Source organism: Berkeleyomyces rouxiae (genome assembly GCF_048999995.1).
Source record: "Berkeleyomyces rouxiae strain 22BRR77 chromosome Unknown BrBRR77_ptg000011l, whole genome shotgun sequence".
NCBI classification, from domain to species: Eukaryota; Fungi; Ascomycota; class Sordariomycetes; order Microascales; family Ceratocystidaceae; genus Berkeleyomyces; species Berkeleyomyces rouxiae.
The window spans coordinates 486,421-507,948 of NW_027396501.1; the positions used below are offsets into that span (position 1 = coordinate 486,421).

Below are 21,528 nucleotides of genomic sequence, written 5' to 3' on the forward strand. Positions count from 1 at the left end.
CGCCGGCGGGTTAATTACGCTGCAAGAAAACAAGCATGATGATGCTGGATGCATCTAGCGGGGCGGGATATGCACGAAGCGGGGCGCCCCGTCGTGCCTGCCGTGGTGAGCTTCATGCCTGTTTGGGAGCTTTTGTGGGGCCCTGAGATTACGCGATAAGTGGAGCTGAAAAATGTAGATTAATTCATGAGTATTGGTTTTCTTCATGTTGAGCTCCGGCCCGTAGTCCGGCCGCTTTTTTCACCAGAGAACGCCGAAAGCCTGGGAACGCCGGCCCGCTTGCAAGACACTGAGAAGGAAAAGAAAAAGAAAAAACGCAGGGCATCACCGCATAACAAAGTCCATCACAATATCCGCAGCGAATATAAAATAACCCCCCCAGACGCCCCCAGTACTGAATAAAAGAAAGCAACGAAAAAAACACCCGCTGTATATACGTAGACATAACCAAGATCACGCCGCCTCGTCCCCCACCGGCTCCTCGTCCAAGTCATCCAGCGCCGTGCGTTCCGCCCGCCGGCGCGACTGGAACAGCGCGATGCGCAGCGGCTGGCGCTGGGCGACGGACAGGCCCGACGCCAGCGGCGCGGCCGGCTGCATACCCGTACTGGCCGCGCGCGACACCGACTCGCCGCCGTGGTATATCGCGCGCAGCTCGCGCTCATACGGCGTCGACAGCGCCATGGACGGCGTCGTGGACGACAGCGCAGCGACGGAGCGGGCCAGACCGGTGCGGCGGGTCGGCGTGTGGGCCATGACGTCGGCAAAGTCGGGCGCGAGCGCGGGCGCGGGGCGCGGGGCCGTGTGAGCCAGGGCGGGCTGCGCGCGCGCGCTGAGCTGCGCGATGCTGTTGGGCGCGGCGAGGAAGACGGGCGCAGCGGCGGGCGGGGTCTGGGCGGGCCAGAGCAGCGGCGGCGTGCGGGCCTCGCTGGCTGCGTCGAGCCAGGTCAGGAACTCGTGGTGCACCAGGCGCGACAGGCGCTTCTTCTCGCGGCGCGGCGCGTTGGCGTGCTTCTCTTCGACGGCTTCCATGGCCACGTCCCAGCACTCCCAGGCCTCGGTGACGGTCTGGTGGGCCCAGAGCGCCCAGGACGTGGTGTCGTTGGTGTTGCGGACGTCGGCCTGGTCCAGCCACAGGGCGAGCGCGGAGGAAAACATGCGCTGCGCGTTGTCGACTTCGACGGACTCGTCAATGTCGTCGAGCTGCGCACAGGCAGCCAACCAGCTGTCCAGCGAGCTGGTGACGAGGTAGCGGTCTCGCTTGCGCCGCGCCGCTTTACAGCGCTGGGTCTGGGCTTTTGCGCGCTGGCTGCCAGCGTCCCACAGCTGCCAACACCGCTGGACCAGGCGCTCCTTTTGCAGGGCGCGGCCCTTGGTGAAGGCGGCGGCGAGGCGCTCCCTGCGCACTTGTCGCGATCTCTCGACCCACGGGAGGAAGTGGCGCGAGGTGGCGAGAAAGTATTCTCCGCGGCTGGACCACCTCCGCATTTCAGGCTGGCAGCGCGACGCATGCTTCCACTCGGACATGCAGTCGAGGAGCATGTCTTTGGCTTCCCGTCTGCTGACGACCGCGTCGGCCCGGGATAACAGGGTAGAGGCCGATGCCCACTTTAGCAGACAAGTCTCGAGGATGCGGCTGCCGGCTTGGCGGGCAGACTGAAGAATGTTTGGCTGGGAGTCTGCCTCCGCAATGGCCTTGCTGTGGTCTAGGAGACACGCAAAGGCGTGCTCCTTGACGGCCTGGTCCTTTTGGCGCTGGAAGAGGGCCATCCGCTGGAGGAGGTTCCAGTCTCTAAAGGCAACACTGCGAAGCTTGTGGTTGATGCTTCCCTGCATCCAGCGGCATTTGCCCTCCAAGTTCCAGTCTCGCAGGGCATCGGCCGCCAGATTTCCGTCGTATACCGGCTGCAGGTGGGCCTCGACATCGATGTTGCGCCAAACGCCAAAGACGTCCGAGACCTGGTTGTAGGCCATGAGATGCGACCCCCGGTGCCACTGCTTGGGCTTTGTTTCGGCCCATGACTTCCAGACAGCCATTGTCTTTTCTGCCACTGCCACCCGGTACTTTACCTCCAAGCCATCCTCCACCGTCATCCTCGCTGCCGTCGCGGTAAGCCAGTGCTTCATGGCGCGGCTGCAAATGTTGCGATTGCGGTGTTCGTCCACCAGGCGTTCCTTGGCTTCGCGCTTCCACTCTCGCAAGGCGGTATTGGCTATTCGACTGGAGCAGAGCACGTCGGCCTTGCGTTGATTGCGCGCGGCTTCGGCGGCAATGTCGGCCCACTTGCCAAAGTTGAGCGTCATGATAAAGGCCTGCGACATGGCAATGTAGCTCGACGTCAGCCGCTTCCAGTTGTCAAAGTGGCGCTTGCGCAGAATGTGGCGTCTCGCGACGGCGATGCGCTCCGCCTCGGCCTTTGCGTGGGCGAGCCAGACGGCAAAGTTGTTGGTCACGAGGTAAATCTGGCCGGCCCTGGTCGCCACGCGCTCAATCCTGTTGTACTCGCGCTGCTTATGCGCGGCCTTTGCCTCTTCGATGCGCTGCTGGCGGAGGTAGGCCGCATGGTCCTGCCACTGCATCATGGTGATTTGTATGGTGCATCTGCGCTGTTCGGTCATGGCCATGGCCTCGTAGTACTCGTCGGTTGCAGGCAGGCTTTTAGCCTTGTCGCGCCACCAGCGGAAAAGGCGCGTTGCCTCGGTGAGCACGTGGAAGTCGTGGGCCAGCTGGGCGCGGGCGTCCATTTCGTCGAGATTCGCATCGAGTCGGCGCAAGACGTGTGACGGCTGGGTCGTTTGTGTGGGCGAAAGCGGGTCGGGGACGACTCGTGTAGCGACATGCTCGAAGGCCGGCGCTCGCGAGACTATTGTGTCTTGTATTGGTGAGTAGTGCGGTGCCGGCCGGGGGGCAGGGCCAGGGGCGCGGTTAGAAGTGGCGGTCGGTGGTTTGTGTGGAAGAGGCCCTGATGGCGGCACAGTCTTGACAAGCATGGGAACCGTGGGCTCATACGCGTCGTCTGCGTCTTCTTCCGGCCCATGGGTCTCGGCGTCGGATTCCTCGTCAGACGCGTCGCTTTCCTTGTTTGCTTCGGTGTCGTCGAGTCCCAGGTCGCGCATCTGCCGGCGCGCCTCCATCAGCCAGGTGGCGGTTTTGGGAATCTCGCGCGGCGGTAGCGTGACAGCGGTGGCAGCCACGGGCTTTGGCGTTGCAAACTCGTGGGTGTCATCGGGCGAAGAGTGGGATATCTCGGGGATCTGCGGCGATGCGGCGGTCTGGGCGCTTCCGTTTTCGTAGCTGCTCTCCTCGGCCTGGATCTGGTCCGTCGGCTCTTCGGGGACGGTCGTCAGGGACTGGCGGCGATTGCGCAGGGGATATTCTGTAGTGACGGCACCGGTAACATCGTCAAAGACAATCTGGATGCCCATGCGATCCAGCACGACCTCGAACTTTCTGATGAGCGGCTGGCTGCCGCGCTCGCCGCCAATGCGAAACAGGATGCGCGAAAAGTGGTGGTCATCGTCGGGGTCGATGCCGTGGCGCGGGAGGATGTCGTCGTAGGCGCGGAAGAGCGCGCTGGTAGGAATACATTCGGTCTCGGGCAGCGTGTCCAGCAGGAACTGGGCGGCCTTTACTATTTCATGCAGGATTTGGATATCTGGCGAGGCATCTTGTTAGCGAGAGCGGCGCGGGTGTTGCGATGGAGCTGCGGGCGGCAGACTCACCAGAATTTGAGTAGTAGTCCTCGGGGCCAAGCAATGGTTTGGCCATTGGAAGGTCATGCTGGGGCGGGCGGTGGCGGTGGCTGTGGCTGTAGTTATGCGGAATAAGAGTGTTTTCGTAGTGGAGGTTGGCGTGGTTAAGCAGGGGCTTTGCCGTTGAAGACAGCGCGGACTGCATGGGGAGCCTGACTGCCAACAGCGCAGGCTATGCAGCGCATGGCAGGCCTCGTCGCGGAAGAGCGGGTGGGAGCGGGGGAGGCCGGGGCCGGGGTCGGGGAGCGAGAAGCGGGCGGGCAGGCGGGCTGTGGACGGGGGGAAGGACGCAGAGAAGGAGGATGCAGAGAAGACGGCGCACAGAAGAACAGAAGCGCAGGACAATCGAGAATGCAGCCAGCAGGTGGTGTAGCTAAGAGAGGACGGCGGGTGCCTCAACGGTCGCAGTCACAGCGCGCGCAGTCTCGCGGTTTGGGCGGCGCAGCACGGCGGCGCGGCAGTGGAGGCAGAGGGAGGCGGTCGCAGAGTCGCAGAGCCGGCAAATAACAACAAACAGGCGAGCGGGCCAGCGAAAATATGCAGGCAAAGAATGCGCCGGCGGGGGGGGGCTTGAGAGAATGAGAAGCGGTGGCTGTGGTCTCCCTCGCGGTGTTCCTGCGGCGAAGCATGCATGTGCCAGTTGTTTTTCTTGTTTTTTTTCGTTCCCTTGGGCCTCAGGCACGGGATCCAATGCGCCAGACCAAAACTAAGCGTCGCTTTTCTTGTTGTTGTCAGGGAGAAGCGGCCAGTCTTTTTTTTTCTCTGGTTGTTGTTCGTCGCGTCAAAAACACGCCGGCGCGTATAGTGAGTGGAGTCGTGTCAGCCACAGGCTGCGCCACAGCGCCACAGGGTTCCCGGGCCCATCTCCAGCGCAGCCAGGGCTCGAGGGCCTCGGCAAACCACGCGCGCTGCCGTGTCCCGCCGCCCCGCTCCGAAAACCATGTCCCTGCCTCCGGCTCCCACAACTGCCACCCGCCCGGTCCGCCGGCTCGCCGCTGCCGCCGCGCAGTGTTCTGTCGAGGTACGTGCTCCCCGCTCTCCGGACTGACAGTGTGCTGACTGGCGGCCAGGCCACGGCCTACGGCAAGTGTATCGTGGCAGACTACAACTCGGTGCACAAGAACAAGTGCGCCGATGAGTTCCGCCGACTCAAGGAGTGCTACACGGTGAGTGTGTCCGGGGGTCATCAGCGTCCCTTTTGCGGCCTCGTTTACTGACTCTAGTGCAATCGTGGCAGACCGCAATGAAAAAGAGCCGGCCGTGATAGCTGTGTAGCATAGGGTTAGCATAGGGTCTACCGCGGCGTCAAAGTCCGCCGGTTCCAGCCCCGTACGCGCCGCCTCGGACGGATGACGAAGCGACGTTGTCCAAGTGTCTGGTCCCCAGCGGTTGTTTCTGGGTCTCTCGCATTCTTGTTTCCGCCTCTTGTCTCCCCCCGCGTCCTGCTGGCCTTGTCATCCGTAGTGGAGACCACTTGAATGCACAAGTAAATAGTTCCAAATACAGTCTGGCATATCTGTACAAGTACCTTTGTACATAATATAACAATAACATCCACCACTAGAATCACAACCCAGCTCAGCCTAGCTTGTCTTCTCCCAACGCCTCCTCCCCCCGCCCAAGTCGCCCTTAGCCGCCATTTCCGCGTCCCCCCTGCCCGTCCCTAAAACCCCAAACTCGGGCTGCCCCTGACGCCATCGCTTCTCTCTCCTTGCGCGCGCTCGTGAATCGCAATAGTTGCATTGCTTTGACCTCCTCTTCTCCCCCCAAAAAAAAACATACTGTCCGCCCGTCCCACGGCCTGCCTCGAGTTCTACTCTTCTAACCCAACCCTTCCGAGTCTCCGCCTCCCCCTCCAGCTCGCCCGCTTCCGACCCTCCCCGTCAGCTGCCGCCAGCCTCTCCTGTGCTCCGTTTCGCTCCCGCCGCCGCTGCCGCCGCCGCTGCTCCTGGCCCAACGGCCCCCAATCTCCAACGCCCTTGGCCGCCGACATCTCCACATATCCGCCGCCCCGCCCGCCATGTCGTTCCTCTTCGGCCGCACACGGGCGCGGACCGCCCTCGACCTCCCCAAGCAGGCCCGCGAATACGTCAACCGCCTGTCCATGGACTGGGCCCAGGGTCTCCCCGTCAAGACCGAAGAGCTGGCCAAGGTGCTGAGCCAGATGAAACTGGTGCTGCAAGATGGTACGCTGTGCCTGGCCGCTTTCCTGCTGTCGTCACAGTGCGCTGCTGATCGCCCTCCCACGCTTCTGCCCATCCTCCGGAACCTTTCCCCTCCCCCTTGTCCACCCCCCCTTTCCATTCTGCCGAGGTGTGCAACCATTCCGCTAACCCCCCTGTCTGTAAATTAGACGGCGACACCAGCCCTGACCAAATATACCAGCTCGTCACGGGCATCATCGAAGAAGACCTGCTCTACCTCCTCGCCGTCAACCTCCACAAAATCCCGTTTGAGTCGCGCAAAGACACCCAAGTCATCTTCTCGTACGTCTTCCGCTTCCGCCCGCCGGGCGCGTCGCCCAAGTCCGACCCCGTCGCCCTCTCATACGTCATCAACCAGCGCCCGCAGGTGCTGCTCGAGCTATGTCGCGGCTACGACCACAAGGAGAGCGCCACGCCGGCCGGCTCCGTGCTGCGCGAGGTGCTCAAGTCCGAGTCGGCCGCCGCCATCATCATGTACGACGATGCCGACGACAAGGGCTCCAGCTTCTACGGCGTGTCCAACATTGACCGCGACAAGCCGCAGTCGGGCCGCGGCGTGTTCTGGCGCTTCTTTGACTGGGTCGACAAGAGCTCGTTCGAGGTGGCTGCCGACGCCTTTACGACATTCAGAGTAGGTCCCGATTGATCCTCCCACGCCACAGACCACGGCTAATAGTTTCCCAGGAGCTCCTGACCAAGCACAAAGACCTGGCCCCCCGCTTCCTGTCGGTCAACTTTGACCTCTTTTTTGGCCAGTACAACTCGATCCTGGTGCAGTCAAATAGCTACGTCACCAAGCGCCAGTCGATCAAGCTGCTGGGCGAGATCCTGCTCGACCGGTCCAACTACTCCGTCATGACGGCCTACGTCGACAGCGGCGAGCACCTCAAGATCTGCATGAACCTGCTGCGCGACGACCGCAAAATGGTGCAGTACGAGGGCTTCCACGTGTTCAAGGTGTTTGTGGCCAACCCGCACAAGTCGGTCGCCGTGCAAAAGATACTGATTATGAACCGCGACAAGCTGCTTTCCTTCCTCTCGCACTTTCTCGAGGACCGCACCGACGACGAGCAGTTTATCGACGAGCGCGAGTTTCTCATCAAGCAGATTAAAAATCTGCCGCCGAGTCCGATTGCGCCGCAGCGGTAAGCAGAGGCGAGGAGGATGCGTGTTTACAGAGGTTGCAAATTATTGCTGTCATCGTCGGAAATCTCTGATGGATGGATGTACTAAACCACCGACTATAATCACCAGACTAGTTAAGCCGAATGACACCAATAATAAAAAAAAAGTTAAAAACAAGCGCGTTTCGTAAGGCGATGGGTAGAGTGCGGAGAGCTTCTTCTCTTCTCTTCTTGTTCTCGCAAGGCTCCAAGTCTGTGGTTCTTTTTTTGTTCCGGATGTCTGGTGGTGGGTGGTACGGGATCTGATTGATCAGCCCTAGCTGAAAAAGAAAGAACAAAAAAGTTTATTGAAACGGCTTATTAACTACAACAGAAACATGTGCCTTGTTCTTTTTTTTTTTACTTTGCACAACTACTCCAACCACAGACCACATGATTTGCATGCTACTCTACTCACAACAAAGATGCACTCAATTTTTTTTTTTAAAAAAATCATTTAAGTTATATAATCAACTTGTAAAAAGAAGCACTAAATACCAAAAAAAAAGTAAAAAGAACTGAGAGAGAAAAAAAACAAAAAGATATGGGCAACCGGATTAGAAACAGGTGTTTGGCGCAGAGAGACAAGACCACGAAATAATGCTGCTCTTGTCTCCTGCCAATATAAACAAGTGTCCAAGGTACATGTGAAAAAGAAAAAAGGAACATCAATATCACAAAAGGGAAAACAAGAAAGAGGTGGCTCTTCAAGAGCAGGACATCGAAGCGAAGGGAGACAAAAGGAGAAAAAAAAAGGGGGGGGAAATGTACGGGCAGGTAGAAGCCAAGAAGCGGCGCGGAAGAGCCATTGCAGCAGACCGACCGGAAGGCTTCTGTGCACCCCCGGCGCAAGAAAGCGAAAAACCGCTTTTGTTGGCTTACCAGGGGAAGGCCTTCTCGAGCTGGCCCAGGAAACGGCCGTCCTTGATGGGGCAGTTGGCGTCGCCGAAGCTGGCGTTCTCAAGGGCTTCTCTGGCAGCCGGGGGCAGCATCTCCCACTGGACCATGACCTGCTCCTTGCCGTCTTTGCCGGCGTCGTCAATGTTGGTGGCGTGGGTGCCGAAGAAGGCGACGTCGCGGTAGTACTTGATCTGCGGGCGGTCGTTGCCCTGGGGGAAGATGTTGGCGGCGGGGCGGGCGTTGTACTTGTTGTAGGTGCTGTGCTTGGAGGCGCTGATGCCGAGAATCTTGGGCTCGTACGAGTCCATGTTGTCGATCCACACAATCGCGTTCTCCCACTCGTGGCGGTGGCCGATGAGGGCCAGGCGGCCGGTGCCCTGGTCCTTGGGCATGTACCACGCGTACATGATGGCGTAGTAGCCCTTGTACCAGGTGCTGCGGACGTAGAGCTGGCCCTCGCTGCCGCGGCACTTGCCTTCGGGGCTTCCGCCCTTCTTGAGACCGCCGCTGCAAGGGGGAGAAGAAGAGGTGTTAGTGTATGTGTCACGGCAAGAGAGAGGATCCTGGCTGGCTGGCTGTAAGCAGGCGGATCAAATCAACTTACCCAATGTTACCGTCGCTGTCAACAGCAGGGTAGGGGAAGCAGCCGCTGTCGATGCGGAGGAACGGCTGGAACTGGCGGTAGGCCTTTCCAACGTTGTCGTCGGGGACGAGCTCCCCGAGGGCCACAATCTGGTCGTGGCCCTTGGTGTTGACGTTACGGGCCTCGAGGTGGGGGACCGACGAGGTGTCAGCGACGGGGACAGCGAGAACGCTGGAGACTACCAGAGCCAGGGTCGAAAAGGTCTTGAAAAGCATAGTGACGGCAGCTTCGAGATGGATCAGATGTATAGATATGCCAAAGGTTGAAAGTAAAATTGTTCAAGAGAATGTAAAGTGCTGGATGAGCAAGCGAGAGATGGATCAAAGCAGCAGATGAGATGATGCAAAAGAAGCGAATGAATGTATGGATGCAGAGATGCAAAAGAGAGAATGGAAGATGCGAAGAAGATGTGATGATGATGATGAGGAGAGAAGCCTTTCTTTTCCGGTTCTCTGGAGGAGGACGGCCGGGCCTTTTAAGTAAAAAAAAAAAGAAAAAGAGGGCAGTATGATCTCGACTACCATCTCCATCGTCATCGATGGGGAGCTAGGATCAACAGACTCGGCATCTCATCTTGAGTGAGGATCAGGAGAGGGGAGGGGGGTGTGAGGGGAGTAAAGAACATCGAAAGGGCCCGTATCTCTTTCTTTGGAATCTGAACGATGGGCCCAAGAAGCGCTTCACGCAGTAGAAGCGAGAGAGCAGAGAGAGGGTGTCTGTCCAAGCTGTGAGGCGTGGCACATGGGCAAAAGCACAGTCCCACAGAGTAAAAAAAGGCACACACGCTTGGAAGCGGAGCGTATAGTTAGCTGCTGGCCTGGTCTAGCCTGGCCTAGCTAGCACAGGTCTAGTCCTGCGCGTGCGTGCCTGGAGAACTGAGCTGGATAACTATAGCCAGCTCTGGCGGCCCAGCTTTTCCCGGCTTCCATGCAGGTGGTTCGTTCACTCTGGCGACTGGCAGGGTGCAGGGATATCCCCGGTGGATTGGCGTACAAGTAGTTGTGTACACATGCATGTACATACATACATATGGATGGATGGATGTAAGTCCTTGTTCCTTGTTGTGCTAGTTGAGAGGCACAGAGGCACAGAGGTACACAGGTACACAATGAATTGACGGGCCCCCAAGTCCCTTGCTCTTGGCTAAGTTTGGCAAAGATATCAATGCACCCAGGACGGAAGTAGAAAAAGACGAGAAAAAGAAAAAAAGTCTAAAGCTTATTTCCATGCTCGTGACCCCCTAGCGATCTTGGTCCCCCCAGATATGTAAGCATGTACATATGGATTCACATGGCGAGGGGCCCAAGCTTTCAGCGACGCCGACCTGGTGTGGTGGTGTACCTGTACCTGTACTGCTCTTGGAAGATGTGGTTGTGTTTTCTGAGCGTATCCTTGCTCCAGCGGAGTGACTAATGTGCTTGTTTTCCCTGCGAATAGACCCAGACTTTGCGGTGACGGTTTTGCTGACACCCGTGCTGACAGACTTGCTGATCCGGCGTCCACCCCGACGACACTCAATTCTTCTGCCTGCTGTCGGCAGGAGTCTGCAGTCACTTGGCAGCGCAGGCAGACCAAGATGTAGACGTCTCCTGCACATAATCATCTGCGTGCGCGGTTCGTTCTTATCGCCGAAGCCGGGAGGAGCTATGATCCGGGGCCATTGCTACATGGGAACTATGTGGAGAGAGGAGCATGGGCGTGCAGCGAGAAGCAAAGAAAGCACGCGAGCAGTGGCCCACCAGTTAGCGGCCAGCACAGGCACACCAAGCTCAGGTATGCATGCATGTACTGGTACATGCTTTGGGCGTGCTCCCGCCCCGTTCTTGAACACATGGCCCAGACCTATGGCGGCCCCAGTGTTCTTGGAGGTACCTGGAAGTACGTCTCGTGACGAGCGAGGCGAGATTTGGTCTTTGGCGGGTCGGCGATCATGGCTTGTGGGCTGGCTCCGTGTATCAGGTTGTGGTGAGAGAAGCGAGCAAGTCAAGGCCGGGTGTCTGGTAGTGATGGGTTGCTGGTGGGATCAATCCAGAAGTCTACACATCACTAATGTGCCCTAACTGAGCCGGTATCCGGGGACATCATGGTGTCTGAATTTAGATTTAGGGTCTCTGGAGGATGGAGGCTACGGGGCCATCTTCTTCTCTGCTTCTGCCATCTGGCTGGCTAGCTAGTTACGCCTAGGGCAAATAGGCGAGCTGTTGACTCAACCTTAACTGGCAACGTTTTAATTTCTTTTTTTTGTAACTGGAAAATTAGAGTTGTGTCTGCCAGCAGGGGGAGGGGGGGAAGAAGAAAAAAAAGAAACAAACATTGTTGTAACTAAAATGAACAACACCCGCCGCATCGGTTGCATAGGCGATATGCCAGAACGAAAGAAAAAAAGAAAAGAATTAAGGGGAAAAAAAAGGAGAGAAATGCAATGCAAAGAAAAAGATGAAGCAAAGAAAATCTCGTCGGCTATGAGGCACAATGGGAAAAGAAGAAAAAGGCCAAAACTGGAGAATCAATGGGAATATTTTAGGGGTTCAATGAAGAATTAGACTTGGAGAGGTACGTACCTTACAAAGTTACACACATTGAGATTGTGCGCTTTTTTCAGCGGAGCACAGTGTGGGATCAGAGATCTGGCTACAAATGGTAGGGTTGCAGAGAGAGATCCAAAGATCTGCCTAGAGAGTAGGGTGTTCTAGGGTTACCACCCGCGCGTCGGCTGGGTTGGTGCCGCGCTGGCAGTCTATTAATGGCATCCATCTGGGCCAAGCATAAAACGGAACATGATGCCGGGCCAGCTCCGTTTTCGATTGAGAGGCTGCAATCCAAGCGGAGAATAGAAGAAGAGAGCGGGTATTGGGCGGCCAGGAGGCGTAGGGGCGAGAGAGAGAGAGATAGCAGTGGAAGCCACGATATGCGTGCTTGGTTGGGTGAACTAACTGAGACTCGGGGTGGCGTAGATCTTTTTTTTTTCTATTTTTTTTTTCTTTTCTTTCTTTTTTCGGCTGCGCTTCCAGAGGATCGAAGAGATCGCTAGAAAGCGCATGCGCAGGATTTCTTTTGCTCTTGGCCGAGGGGTTAGTTTGGCTGCGGCCAGGATTAGACTCGGCGCAGGGATCTGTGCACCGAGAAAAGAAAAGAGAAGAGCAGAATGGCCAGGGTTGCCAAGAGCGCGAGAGACGGTGTGTGTGTTTACGGGATCAGGCAGGCCAAGCACAGGCCAATTTTGCTAACTATGGGCACTTGGCAATTATGGCAATTATGGGGAGATGCAGAGAACCGGAGGCCAGCCATTGGCTAACTGCACATAACTAACGCTTCACACAATTCTGGACATCACGTGCCTCACCCGCGGCTGTCACGTGCAGCCCTGGAAGCGAGATCTGTAAGGGGCCAAGTCGTAAAAGGACGTAGAAGGGCAGAAACAGATATATTGCGATGGAGAGAAGAAGAAAGAACTAACTAAAACTAGGAGAGAGCAGCAGCTCTTTATACTGCCTGGGTAGAACAACTGAGGCCTACCTGATTGACCCAAACGTGGTGAGTCATCGGGCGTTCGGATCAAGGCCGGTTGGGCCACTTGTATTCGGACCGTCAGTAGTCGGGCCTTTGCGGACTCGGACCACCGACACTCGAACCACCGTTGCTCAAGCCACACCGGCTTCAACTCGGGCAATCAGGCAAAGCCTTGACCCGGGTCTCCCAGACCCTAACATCAGCCTCCTTCTCTTTCTTCCCATCCTCCCATGGCCGTGTAACACAAAAAAAGAAAACAACAGGAAGGTGGACACCAACTGAAAACAACAAAGGGAATAGCAAACAACAAGCAACTAATCATCGGTAAACGACAACAGAACGAACAAGGAGTGGAACAGACAGTGGAGAAACAAAAAAAAATGTCAAAGGAAAGGGAAATAGACCCTGTGCAACAACCGTGGAACTCGCAGCTCCTTCAATCAAACTTCGGACTCAAGCAGTCCTCTCGCCACGGCACTCACACCTCAACGTCGGCAGTCTCCTGCGCTCGCAAGAATTCTTCTAAAGCAGCCGTTTCTTCCAGCGCCTCTGTAGGTTCCCAAGTGGGATCTCGCCAACCAACCCATTTCACCAAGTACTGGGCTGGTTCGTCTCTCGTGGCTGGCCGGTGTTCCAGGATCTTCTCGACTTCGTATTCCTCAAAGCCATCGATCTCGACTGGTCCGGGGCTCGATACGTGCGGGTCTTGTGAGGGCCAAGGGTCGTTCGGGTGGTATTTCAATCTGTCGGCATGAAACACGTCGTGTCCTCTGGCACCCTTCAGGTCAAGACGGTAGCTGTGGGAGCCTACAGCCTCTAAGACCTGGAGCTTCTGGTATCTTGGCCGGAGTCGCTTGCCTGGGCCTTCTTGCTGCACAGTATGGGAGCTTTTTGCCAACCAAACCCAGTCGCCGGGCTGGAAACGTCGATGTGGTTGTCTGTGTCTGTTCGACTGTTCCTCCATAGCAGACTTGGCGGCGCTGAGAGAGGCTTTGGCCCAATCCGTGTGGTCTGCCAAGCTCTTCAGGATTCTTGTTGCTTGAGCTATGGGACTCGTGTTGGCTGCAACGGGGGCTGCTAGGGGGGCAATGGCGTCGGGCTGCAGCTCAACCAAGTCAGGACTATAGCCGTGGGACAACGTGAACGGGGACGTCTCTGTTGAAGCCGCTGGGGCTGCGTTCAGGGCAAACTCCACAATTGGCAGGCAGTCTAGCCAGTCTGAGCGGTCGTGTAGGAGTTTGGCCATCTTTGTCTTCACCTCAGCATTTGTCCTCTCAGTGGCCCCGTTGGTCTGTGGGTGGTAAGCGGTGGACAGACGACGATCGATCTTCAGGGTGGTACAGAGTCGTTTCCAGAACATGTTGGCAAATTGGCGGTCAGAAGCAATGCTGTTAGGAAGACCATGGCGAGGGTAGTAGACTTCCAAGAAACGGCTGGCAAGATACTCGATATCCAGGCTGCGGCAGGCTATAAGGATGACACCCTTGGACAGATGGTCCACCACCGTCATGACGTGCTTGTAGACTTTTCCTTCCTTCTTGCACGGCGGGAGAGGGCCAATCAGATCTATGCCAATGTCACGCCAGATGCGGTCAGGTACCGGAAGGGGCTTCAGGAGACCTTGCTTGAGCTGGCGCATGACGTTCGTGCTACCGCAGATTTCGCAGTTGCGGCAGAACCGTTTGACATCCGCTGTGTAGTGCGGCCAGAAGTAAGTCTTGGAAACTTCCTGACACATGATTCTTTGGCCGGGGTGGACTAGTGTCACGGAATCGTGAATCTCTTGTAGCAAGGCTGTCCTCAGAGGTTCCCACTGGGGTACCCACAATCTTGATCTGTATCGCAGTCGACCTTCGGAGTCCAATGAGCATTCGGACAGTGACACTCGCCAATTAGTCTTCAAGCTGTCTGGCCATTTGGGCGCCTGAGAGGCAACCACTGCGCATGCTGCCGCATAGTCAGAGTCGGCTGACAATGCTTGTTCCCACAGTGTACTGAGGGCTTCCTTACGGAACGGGGATGGCAGTGTAACGCGAGCAGATCTGACTTTCAGGGCACCGTCGGGCAAACACTGGAGGAGCTGTTGGTTGCGAGCTTGTAGGCGGGGATCATCGGGACCTGAAGGCATGTGAAGACGGGAGAGAGCATCGGGCAGTGGGGACAGTTTCCCGGGACGGTGTTCCAGTGTTAGGTCAAACTCGCTTAGCAGGTTAGCCCAACGAGCTTGCCTCTCTGTTAACTGTTGCGCAGAGGTAAAATGCAACAAGTTCTTGTGGTCTGTTAACACTCGGATGGGTCCCTGGGCGCCACGTAACTCTCCTCTCCACTCTTTCAGGGCTCGGACAATTGCCAACATTTCTTTGTCATGGATCTCATAGTTGGACTCGGCAGGAGACAGCTTCTGGCTGATGTAGGCACATGGAAACAGGCCATCTGGATGCTGCTGCAATAGGACAGCTCCAGTGCTGTAGCCTGAAGAGTCAGCTTCGACAGTTGTTGGCAGAGAGTGGTCGAAGAGGCGCAAGACGGGCGAAGCACAGAAGAGATCTTTGAGTGACGAGAAGGCAGCTTGGCATTCTGGAGACCAGACGAAGGGAACTAGGTGACCAGTCAGTGAAGTGAGAGGGACGGCTACTTCGGCAAAGTTCTTGATGAACGGGCGGTAAAAATTGGCAAATCCTAGGAAGCCACGGAGCTCTTTCTTGGAACTGGGTACGGGCCAGTCTTTCACTGCTTGCACCTTGGCAGGATCCATTGTTGCTTTTCCAGGCTTGATGATGTAGCCCAGGTACTTGACTTCTTGTACACCGAACTCGCACTTGTCGATGTCAACCGTCAGTCCGGCCTTCACGAGCTTGGCTAGGACGTGGTTAACTTGTTCCTTGTGCTCGTCGAGGGAGCCATCGGTGTACACTAGGATGTCATCAACGTAAGCAGAACAAAACAGGTCGAGGTACTCTTGCAATACGGAATTCAGGAAGCGTTGGAATTGGGCAGGAGCATTGGACAAACCAAACGGCATCACGTTCCATTCAAAGGAGCCCAGGCGCGTACGGAAAGCGGTCTTCCATTCGTGGCCTGGCTCGATACGGATATTATGGAACGCTGCAACGACGTCAAGCTTAGTGAACCACTTTGAACGGCTGATTTGGCGTAGTGTTTCCTTGAAGTTGGGTAACGGGTATCTATCCTTCTTCATCAGCTTGTTCAACAGACGGTAGTCCACGCAGAATCTAAGTCCACCGCCAGGTTTCTTGACGAACAGGATGGGGGCAGCAGCAGTGGAACTACTCATTCGAATGAACTTCTTGTTCAGTAGGTTCAGTAACGTTTGGCGCAGTACTATCAACTCATCGTGGGAAAGGCTGTACAGTGGTCCCCAGGGAGCTTCCGAGTCAGGGACAGTTAGATGAATCTCGTGGTTCATCCCGGGACGCAGCGGCGGGAGGCGGCGCGTGTAGAGTGCTTCTGGGTCAAAAGCAACAACATTCTGTGGGTCTATCCAACTGGGAACCTTTTCCTTCCAGTCATCTGTAACAGGCTCGTTCTCTCGGGCCAACTTTTCCAATGCTTTGTTGATATCCTGTATGCTCGCAGCAAAGACCTTCAAGTCCTGGTGCAAGATCTTGCTGACACGTGCAGCTTTCAATTCCGTAGGGGTGTCCAAGTTCCGAATGGTCGAAACAGAGCGAGGGACGGAGAAGTGGGGGAGCACCAAACGGTGCCGGTTGCAGTCTATTAGGGCGTTGTGGTGGCTCAGCCACGGGTATCCAATAAGAAGTTCGTCATCATAAATGTCGGGTACGACAAGGGCAAGGACTTCTTCCCGGAGGCCGCCGAGATCCAGCTCGAAGCGGGCAGCCTGAGTGGCCACAGAAGAAGGTTGGTCATTAAAAGGTTTTAGGGAAAGGGAAGTTTGCAGCGCAGAACAAGGTAGTTTCAATCGTTTCACGAGGGCCTGGGATATGATCAAGGAGACTGTATTTCCGGTATCGACTAAAGCTACTGAGTTGTGAGAGCCGTTGATTACAACGTCAACAGATAAGGAGCCTCTCACAAGCAAAGGGGACGTTCCCTTCTTGTTCTTACCCCTCCGGGGGCGACTGTCACCGGAGGGTCTCAGTTTTCCGACTGAGCAGTGGGCAACTGTACGACACCGAAATCGGCATCCAGGTCATCGTCTAGCTGCGGCGGCGTGGGCACGTGTACACCGCGGACACGGGCAGGAGGCGCGTTCCGGTTGGGAGGCACATCGTAGGGGCATTCCCGTACAAAGTGACCTGAGGCGCCACAGCGGATGCAGAGGCCAGCGCGACGACGTCTCTCTCGTTCCTCTTCGCTCGCCCAGCGGGCAGTGCGGCGGGCAGCAGGCGCACGAGTAGGCTGGGGGGCAACGCGACGGGTTCGTTCCCAGTCCATGGCGTCGGGATGGCGGTGGGCAGCGGGGGCGGACGGGTAATAACCGGAGCGGCGGCCAGAAGTCGACTCGGCATCGAGCTTACGCTGCCGCAGTTCCTCGGCAGCTAACACGACCCGGTCTAAGTACTCCGAGAAGACCCGGGGAGGGAACGAGTTCGCCACGTATTCCCGAATGGGCGTGTCGAGGCTGTCCTTCAGCCACCTAATCTTCTGTGAGTCCGCCGCGTCCAGAGCTTTGGCGCGGGTCAGCAGGTCCTCAAACTCCTGCAGATGGACCTCGATCCTTCTGCCTCTCTGCTTTAACCGCGAGAGCTGGTCTTGTGCCTTATCTACGGCAACTTTGTCCTCAAACGCTCCCTGCAGCTCTTGAAGGAACCGGTCGCAGGAAACGGGGCCGTCGTCTGTTAGTCGGGTCTTGATTGACCGCATGCGGCTGCGGGCCAAACCCTCGGCCTGGGCATAGATCGAGACGATGAAGTCTCGGTCGGCCACATGGCCACGCTCGCAGTGCCATATTTCCAGGACCTGGTCGAACCAGGCGTCAAATTCCTCGGGCTCGGTGGAACTCAGCGAGGGAATCTTGTAGCGCAGTTTTGCGCGACCATTCTCGTTACCAGCCGCTGAGGCGGCGGCGGCAGCAGCAGCGGTGGCGGTAGCAAGCGCTGCTTGGGAGGCTTGGGTTTGGGCGGCTGCCTGCTGGGCGGCTTCGCTCTGGTTCTCCAGCATAGCCAGCATCTTGGCAAACTTGCTCTCCAGCTTGGCGAACCGTTGAGCATATTTGTCCTCAGTGCTGTCGACACTGGGGACAGGGGAGCTTGCGTAAGCGGCCCGCATGTCGTCGGTGGTGCGGCCACTCATGTTGAGAGTTTGTGTAACAGTAAAAAATAATGTGTGATGAAGATTGATAACGGGTTTGGGGAAAATAAACGATAAGACTGTTGAGAACTGTAGGGGCAATGCAATCTGTAAAAGCTGTATCTGTACCTGTGGCTGTAAAGAACTGTAGAACTGTAGAACTGTAGGGCTGTAGCGAAAAAGAAGATCGCAATATGATGTAAGGGGCCAAGTCGTAAAAGGACGTAGAAGGGCAGAAACAGATATATTGCGATGGAGAGAAGAAGAAAGAACTAACTAAAACTAGGAGAGAGCAGCAGCTCTTTATACTGCCTGGGTAGAACAACTGAGGCCTACCTGATTGACCCAAACGTGGTGAGTCATCGGGCGTTCGGATCAAGGCCGGTTGGGCCACTTGTATTCGGACCGTCAGTAGTCGGGCCTTTGCGGACTCGGACCACCGACACTCGAACCACCGTTGCTCAAGCCACACCGGCTTCAACTCGGGCAATCAGGCAAAGCCTTGACCCGGGTCTCCCAGACCCTAACAAGATCGACCTCTACAAGCGCGGCGTTTCTGGCCACGGCGACACGGAAACTCTCAAACTTGACACCATTTTCGACAGCCTGAAGATTTACAGTGGCATTGGCGAAATGCCTGGCAAGCATGGGAAGACACAGGAACCCGATTCTGGAAGCCTCTGAATCGCTGTGTTGCATAAAAAAGCCTGGAATATCACACACGCCCACGCACAACCAAAACCTTAACTGCGATAGAGTGCGGCTAAGTGGGGCGGGCCATGCTAAACATAACTGAGCCCTGGTCGCGTTTGTGCAGGTTTTGGGGCGTGGCGCTCCGTCAGCCACAGCAAGCCACAGCAAAGTACATGTGTACTGCCCGGCTGCCCCGGAACTCTGGAGCCCGGCGCACCGGCAGACCGGCAGACCGCCGACCGCTGACCGCCGGCAAGCCTGCGCCTCCACCCACGCTCGCAGTCGCAACCCACTCGACCTTTCTCTTCGTCTTCGCAGACCCTCTCTCTCTTTCTCTCTCTCTCTCTACACAAAAAAAGTCCAAAGCCCGTACTCTGGCCCTTGGCGTCGTCATGCTGCCACTGGCCCCCACATTCCAAAACCATTTTCTCTGCAACTAAGCTGAAGTGGCTGACTGGCCGGCGATTATGAAACACGGGCTCCCCTTCCAGTACACTTGGAGAGAAGGCAAAGAACGGGGCCCAAGCTCATCTGGACAAGAAAAAAAACCAGAAAAGCCCTGCCCTAGACCCTCGCGCGTCGCCCATCATTTCCACTTGTCGGCCTTGCGTGTCTTGGCTTGCCGGGCTCTTGGCAGCTCGCCCCGACTCTTGCATCTTGCATCGTGGATCTCAGGCTCTTGGCCCAGACGAACACCCCTTAGGTCTAATTTGCTAGTGGCGGGCCGAGCGCCAACGTGCGCACAAGGGAAACGCTGGAGATGGCCGGATTTACGAGACTCTCCGGCCACATCTATCAATCCGTCTGTCTCTTGTTTTACGCCGACGCGCCGTTCCCAACGCAGAGGGAATTACGGACATGGATGCTTTGTTACTTGGCATGGGATGGGTTGGGGCATTTTCTTTCTGGCATTTCAACGCGGCAAATCCAATAAAAAAGAAAACCAAACAGACGAGGGAGAACGAGAAATACGCAAAGCGAGGCGCGCGCCAGTTTTACTGTGCCCCAGACACAAAAAGTCTATGTCTCCTCTTCCTCTTCTCCTTCTCCAGCTTCCAAGCCATCCTCCATCCTTCATCGTACTCTTGTTCTAGACACCGTGCGCTGTCCCGGCACTCATGTAGAAGGTATCCATTGCTAGCAAAAAAAAGACAAAAACACACACACACACTTCTAGACCCCCTCCCCCTTACTCTTCTCCCCCATCTAATCCAATCCCCCATGCCCCCCCTACTAGCGCTGTCTCGGCTGCTTAGAAAGCAACATGCTCACGCTCTCCTGCGCCGCCGCCGTAGTCCACACGCTGCCATAGCCGCCCTTGCGCCACGTATCCGCGCCGGATCCCACGGAGCCGCGGATAGTCTGGCCGGAAATGACATCGAGGTCGCGCTGCTGGGAGCTGAGCCATTTGCGTAGGAAGAGGACGGGGTCGTTGGCGAGGGCCGTGAAAAACGTACGCTTGGCCTTGGACACGCAGATGGCCTGGATCAGGCTGGCCAGCTGCTCGTCGAGCCCGGACACCTCGCGCAGCATGGTCGCGTACGATGGGTGCGAGATGAACTTGACAATCTGCGCCTTGACCGGCGGGTCAACGAGGACGCGCACATCGTACACCGTCGCCACGGGGTTGCTGTGAAAGGCCTTGTCGACACGGATGGTGTACGGCAGGGAAATGGGCGCCAGAGGCCTGAGGTGGGGCGTGATGTAGTCGCCCAGCATGGGGATATGCCCAACTTCACTATTGACGATCTGAAACCAAGGGAACAGGCACAATAGGACAGAGTCAGCGTGCTATTCTTAAAACAAGGTCGCCGACCACGCCTAAGCGCCCGGGGGGGGGGGGGGGGATTCTTGGCGGCTCTGCTTATTTGCCGCGGAACTGTAGCAGATAATAAGCATAATGATACACGTACCTTGCGGAGGGGATCGTCGCAGCGGAAATTGCGTCGCTCCTCGTCCTCCTGCAGCTTAAAGTGGCTAATGTACTCGTACAGCGCCTGGACCACGTCTTGCCTGGTGCCTTCGGGCATGTCGACGACCTCGGCCAGCTCAGGGCTGAGGAGGTAGCGCTCGGGCTCCTCGAGGCGGGTCAGGTGGATCGTGACATTGATGTTGTCGTCGCCGTTGCGCCGAAAGGCCAGCTCGTCGAAGCGCAGGTTCTCGGGCAGCGGGGCATACGACGGCGTGTTGGGCGGCAGGTCGGGCCGCTTCCACTCGACGGCCTGCTCGGGCGCATGCGACGCGGGGAACTCGACTGTCATGGCGCGGAAGAAGTGCGCAAGGTGGTAGGCGGTGTCGGCCGCGCTGCCGCCGCTGCCGCCGCTGCCGCCGCCCTCGCCCATCTTTTCGTCGCCGTCGCTGCTCGTGTCGTCGTGCGCCAGCTCGTCGGGCAACAGACGCGTCTGGATCTTGACTTTGTACGTCGAGTCGACGGTCGAGCTAAAGTCGAAGCTGTCGACGTTGAGGCTGGTTTGCTGCCAGGGCTGGTCTTCGACCGTGTTGGAGATCCAGATGCGCAGCGTGCGCCAATGCTACCCAGACAAAAAAAAACTAGTCAGCCACGCCCGCTCTCTTGCAAACCACATATCTCCCCCATCCCGCCCTCTCTGCTCTCCTCGTTCCGTACCTTGGGATATCGATTCACGCTATCCAGCGCGTCCAGCCGCTTGCGCGTAATCGTAGCATCCAGCCGCCGCTCATAGTTGCGCAGCTTATTGTAGTGCGCCACCAGCTCGGCGTCCGGGATGCACTTGTCGATGCCCTCGGGCATGTTCTTGTCCGTCGGCTTGCGGCTGCGGCGCTTGGCCATCTCGGCCTGCGCCTGCGCCTGGGCTTGCGCCTGTGCGGCAGCAGCCGCTGCCGCCGCCGCTTGCTGCTGCGCAAGTTGGGCCTGCGCTGCTGCGTTATTGGCTGCTGCGTGCGCGCGTGGCTAGTCAGTCGTCGGGCCGGCAAGCGGGCGGAGAGTGTCCCCCGGCGCGCCGGGGAGGGTCTGGGGTCCCCGCGCGCCCAGGGAGGAAAGGATCGCTTACCGTTTTGCCCGCGGCGGCCACCGCGGCCGGTCGTACCGGCGTTGAACTGGCGGAACTGGCCTCCGTGCATCGCAAGCAAGTTTCGTTGTATAGTATGCTAATTGGTCGGGGATTGAAGGCATGCAGCGAGAACAGGCGGTGATTAGGACGACGGACGCGGGAGGTGGATTTGTCGCGGCTGTCAAGTCGCCAAAAAGATCGATGAATGGGTATGCTTTGTTCGCAATGGAATTCGTCACGGGTGAAGCTTTGGCGGGTGTGTTACGTCGGGCGGCCCGTGAGAAAAAAGGAAAAAAAAAAAAAGTCGGCGGCGGCGTTGAGGGTTGTCGTCGCGTTGGGATCTTGGCGGGACTATCACC

General features: G+C 57.2%; 6 protein-coding genes across 6 annotated transcripts; 2 read left to right on the forward strand and 4 right to left on the reverse strand.

Annotated features, from left to right (window-relative positions):
* Nucleotides 1-453: 453 nt before the first annotated feature.
* Nucleotides 454-3,898, reverse strand: BROUX77_007185 (uncharacterized protein; the record flags this gene model as incomplete). Its single annotated transcript, XM_073752252.1, has 2 exons — nucleotides 454-3,656; nucleotides 3,724-3,898. The coding sequence occupies 2 exons, from the start codon at nucleotides 3,896-3,898 to the stop codon at nucleotides 454-456; spliced, it is 3,378 nt and encodes a 1,125-aa protein (XP_073602596.1).
* A 795-nt stretch (nucleotides 3,899-4,693) lies between these two features.
* Nucleotides 4,694-4,970, forward strand: BROUX77_007186 (uncharacterized protein; the record flags this gene model as incomplete). Its single annotated transcript, XM_073752254.1, has 2 exons — nucleotides 4,694-4,774; nucleotides 4,824-4,970. The coding sequence occupies 2 exons, from the start codon at nucleotides 4,694-4,696 to the stop codon at nucleotides 4,968-4,970; spliced, it is 228 nt and encodes a 75-aa protein (XP_073602597.1).
* Nucleotides 4,971-5,773: 803 nt separating this feature from the next.
* Nucleotides 5,774-7,106, forward strand: BROUX77_007187 (uncharacterized protein; the record flags this gene model as incomplete). Its single annotated transcript, XM_073752255.1, has 3 exons — nucleotides 5,774-5,939; nucleotides 6,107-6,588; nucleotides 6,642-7,106. 3 exons carry the CDS (start codon nucleotides 5,774-5,776, stop codon nucleotides 7,104-7,106), a joined length of 1,113 nt encoding a protein of 370 aa, XP_073602598.1.
* An 892-nt stretch (nucleotides 7,107-7,998) lies between these two features.
* BROUX77_007188 (uncharacterized protein) lies at nucleotides 7,999-8,878 on the reverse strand (the record flags this gene model as incomplete). Its single annotated transcript, XM_073752256.1, has 2 exons — nucleotides 7,999-8,527; nucleotides 8,625-8,878. 2 exons carry the CDS (start codon nucleotides 8,876-8,878, stop codon nucleotides 7,999-8,001), a joined length of 783 nt encoding a protein of 260 aa, XP_073602599.1.
* Nucleotides 8,879-12,651: 3,773 nt separating this feature from the next.
* On the reverse strand, nucleotides 12,652-17,450 carry BROUX77_007189 (uncharacterized protein; the record flags this gene model as incomplete). Its single annotated transcript, XM_073752257.1, has 2 exons — nucleotides 12,652-16,035; nucleotides 16,329-17,450. The coding sequence occupies 2 exons, from the start codon at nucleotides 17,448-17,450 to the stop codon at nucleotides 12,652-12,654; spliced, it is 4,506 nt and encodes a 1,501-aa protein (XP_073602600.1).
* Nucleotides 17,451-19,373: 1,923 nt separating this feature from the next.
* BROUX77_007190 (uncharacterized protein) lies at nucleotides 19,374-21,239 on the reverse strand (the record flags this gene model as incomplete). The annotated part of the gene is made up of 4 exons (XM_073752258.1): nucleotides 19,374-19,889; nucleotides 20,054-20,671; nucleotides 20,767-21,053; nucleotides 21,170-21,239. The coding sequence occupies 4 exons, from the start codon at nucleotides 21,237-21,239 to the stop codon at nucleotides 19,374-19,376; spliced, it is 1,491 nt and encodes a 496-aa protein (XP_073602601.1).
* Nucleotides 21,240-21,528: the final 289 nt, after the last annotated feature.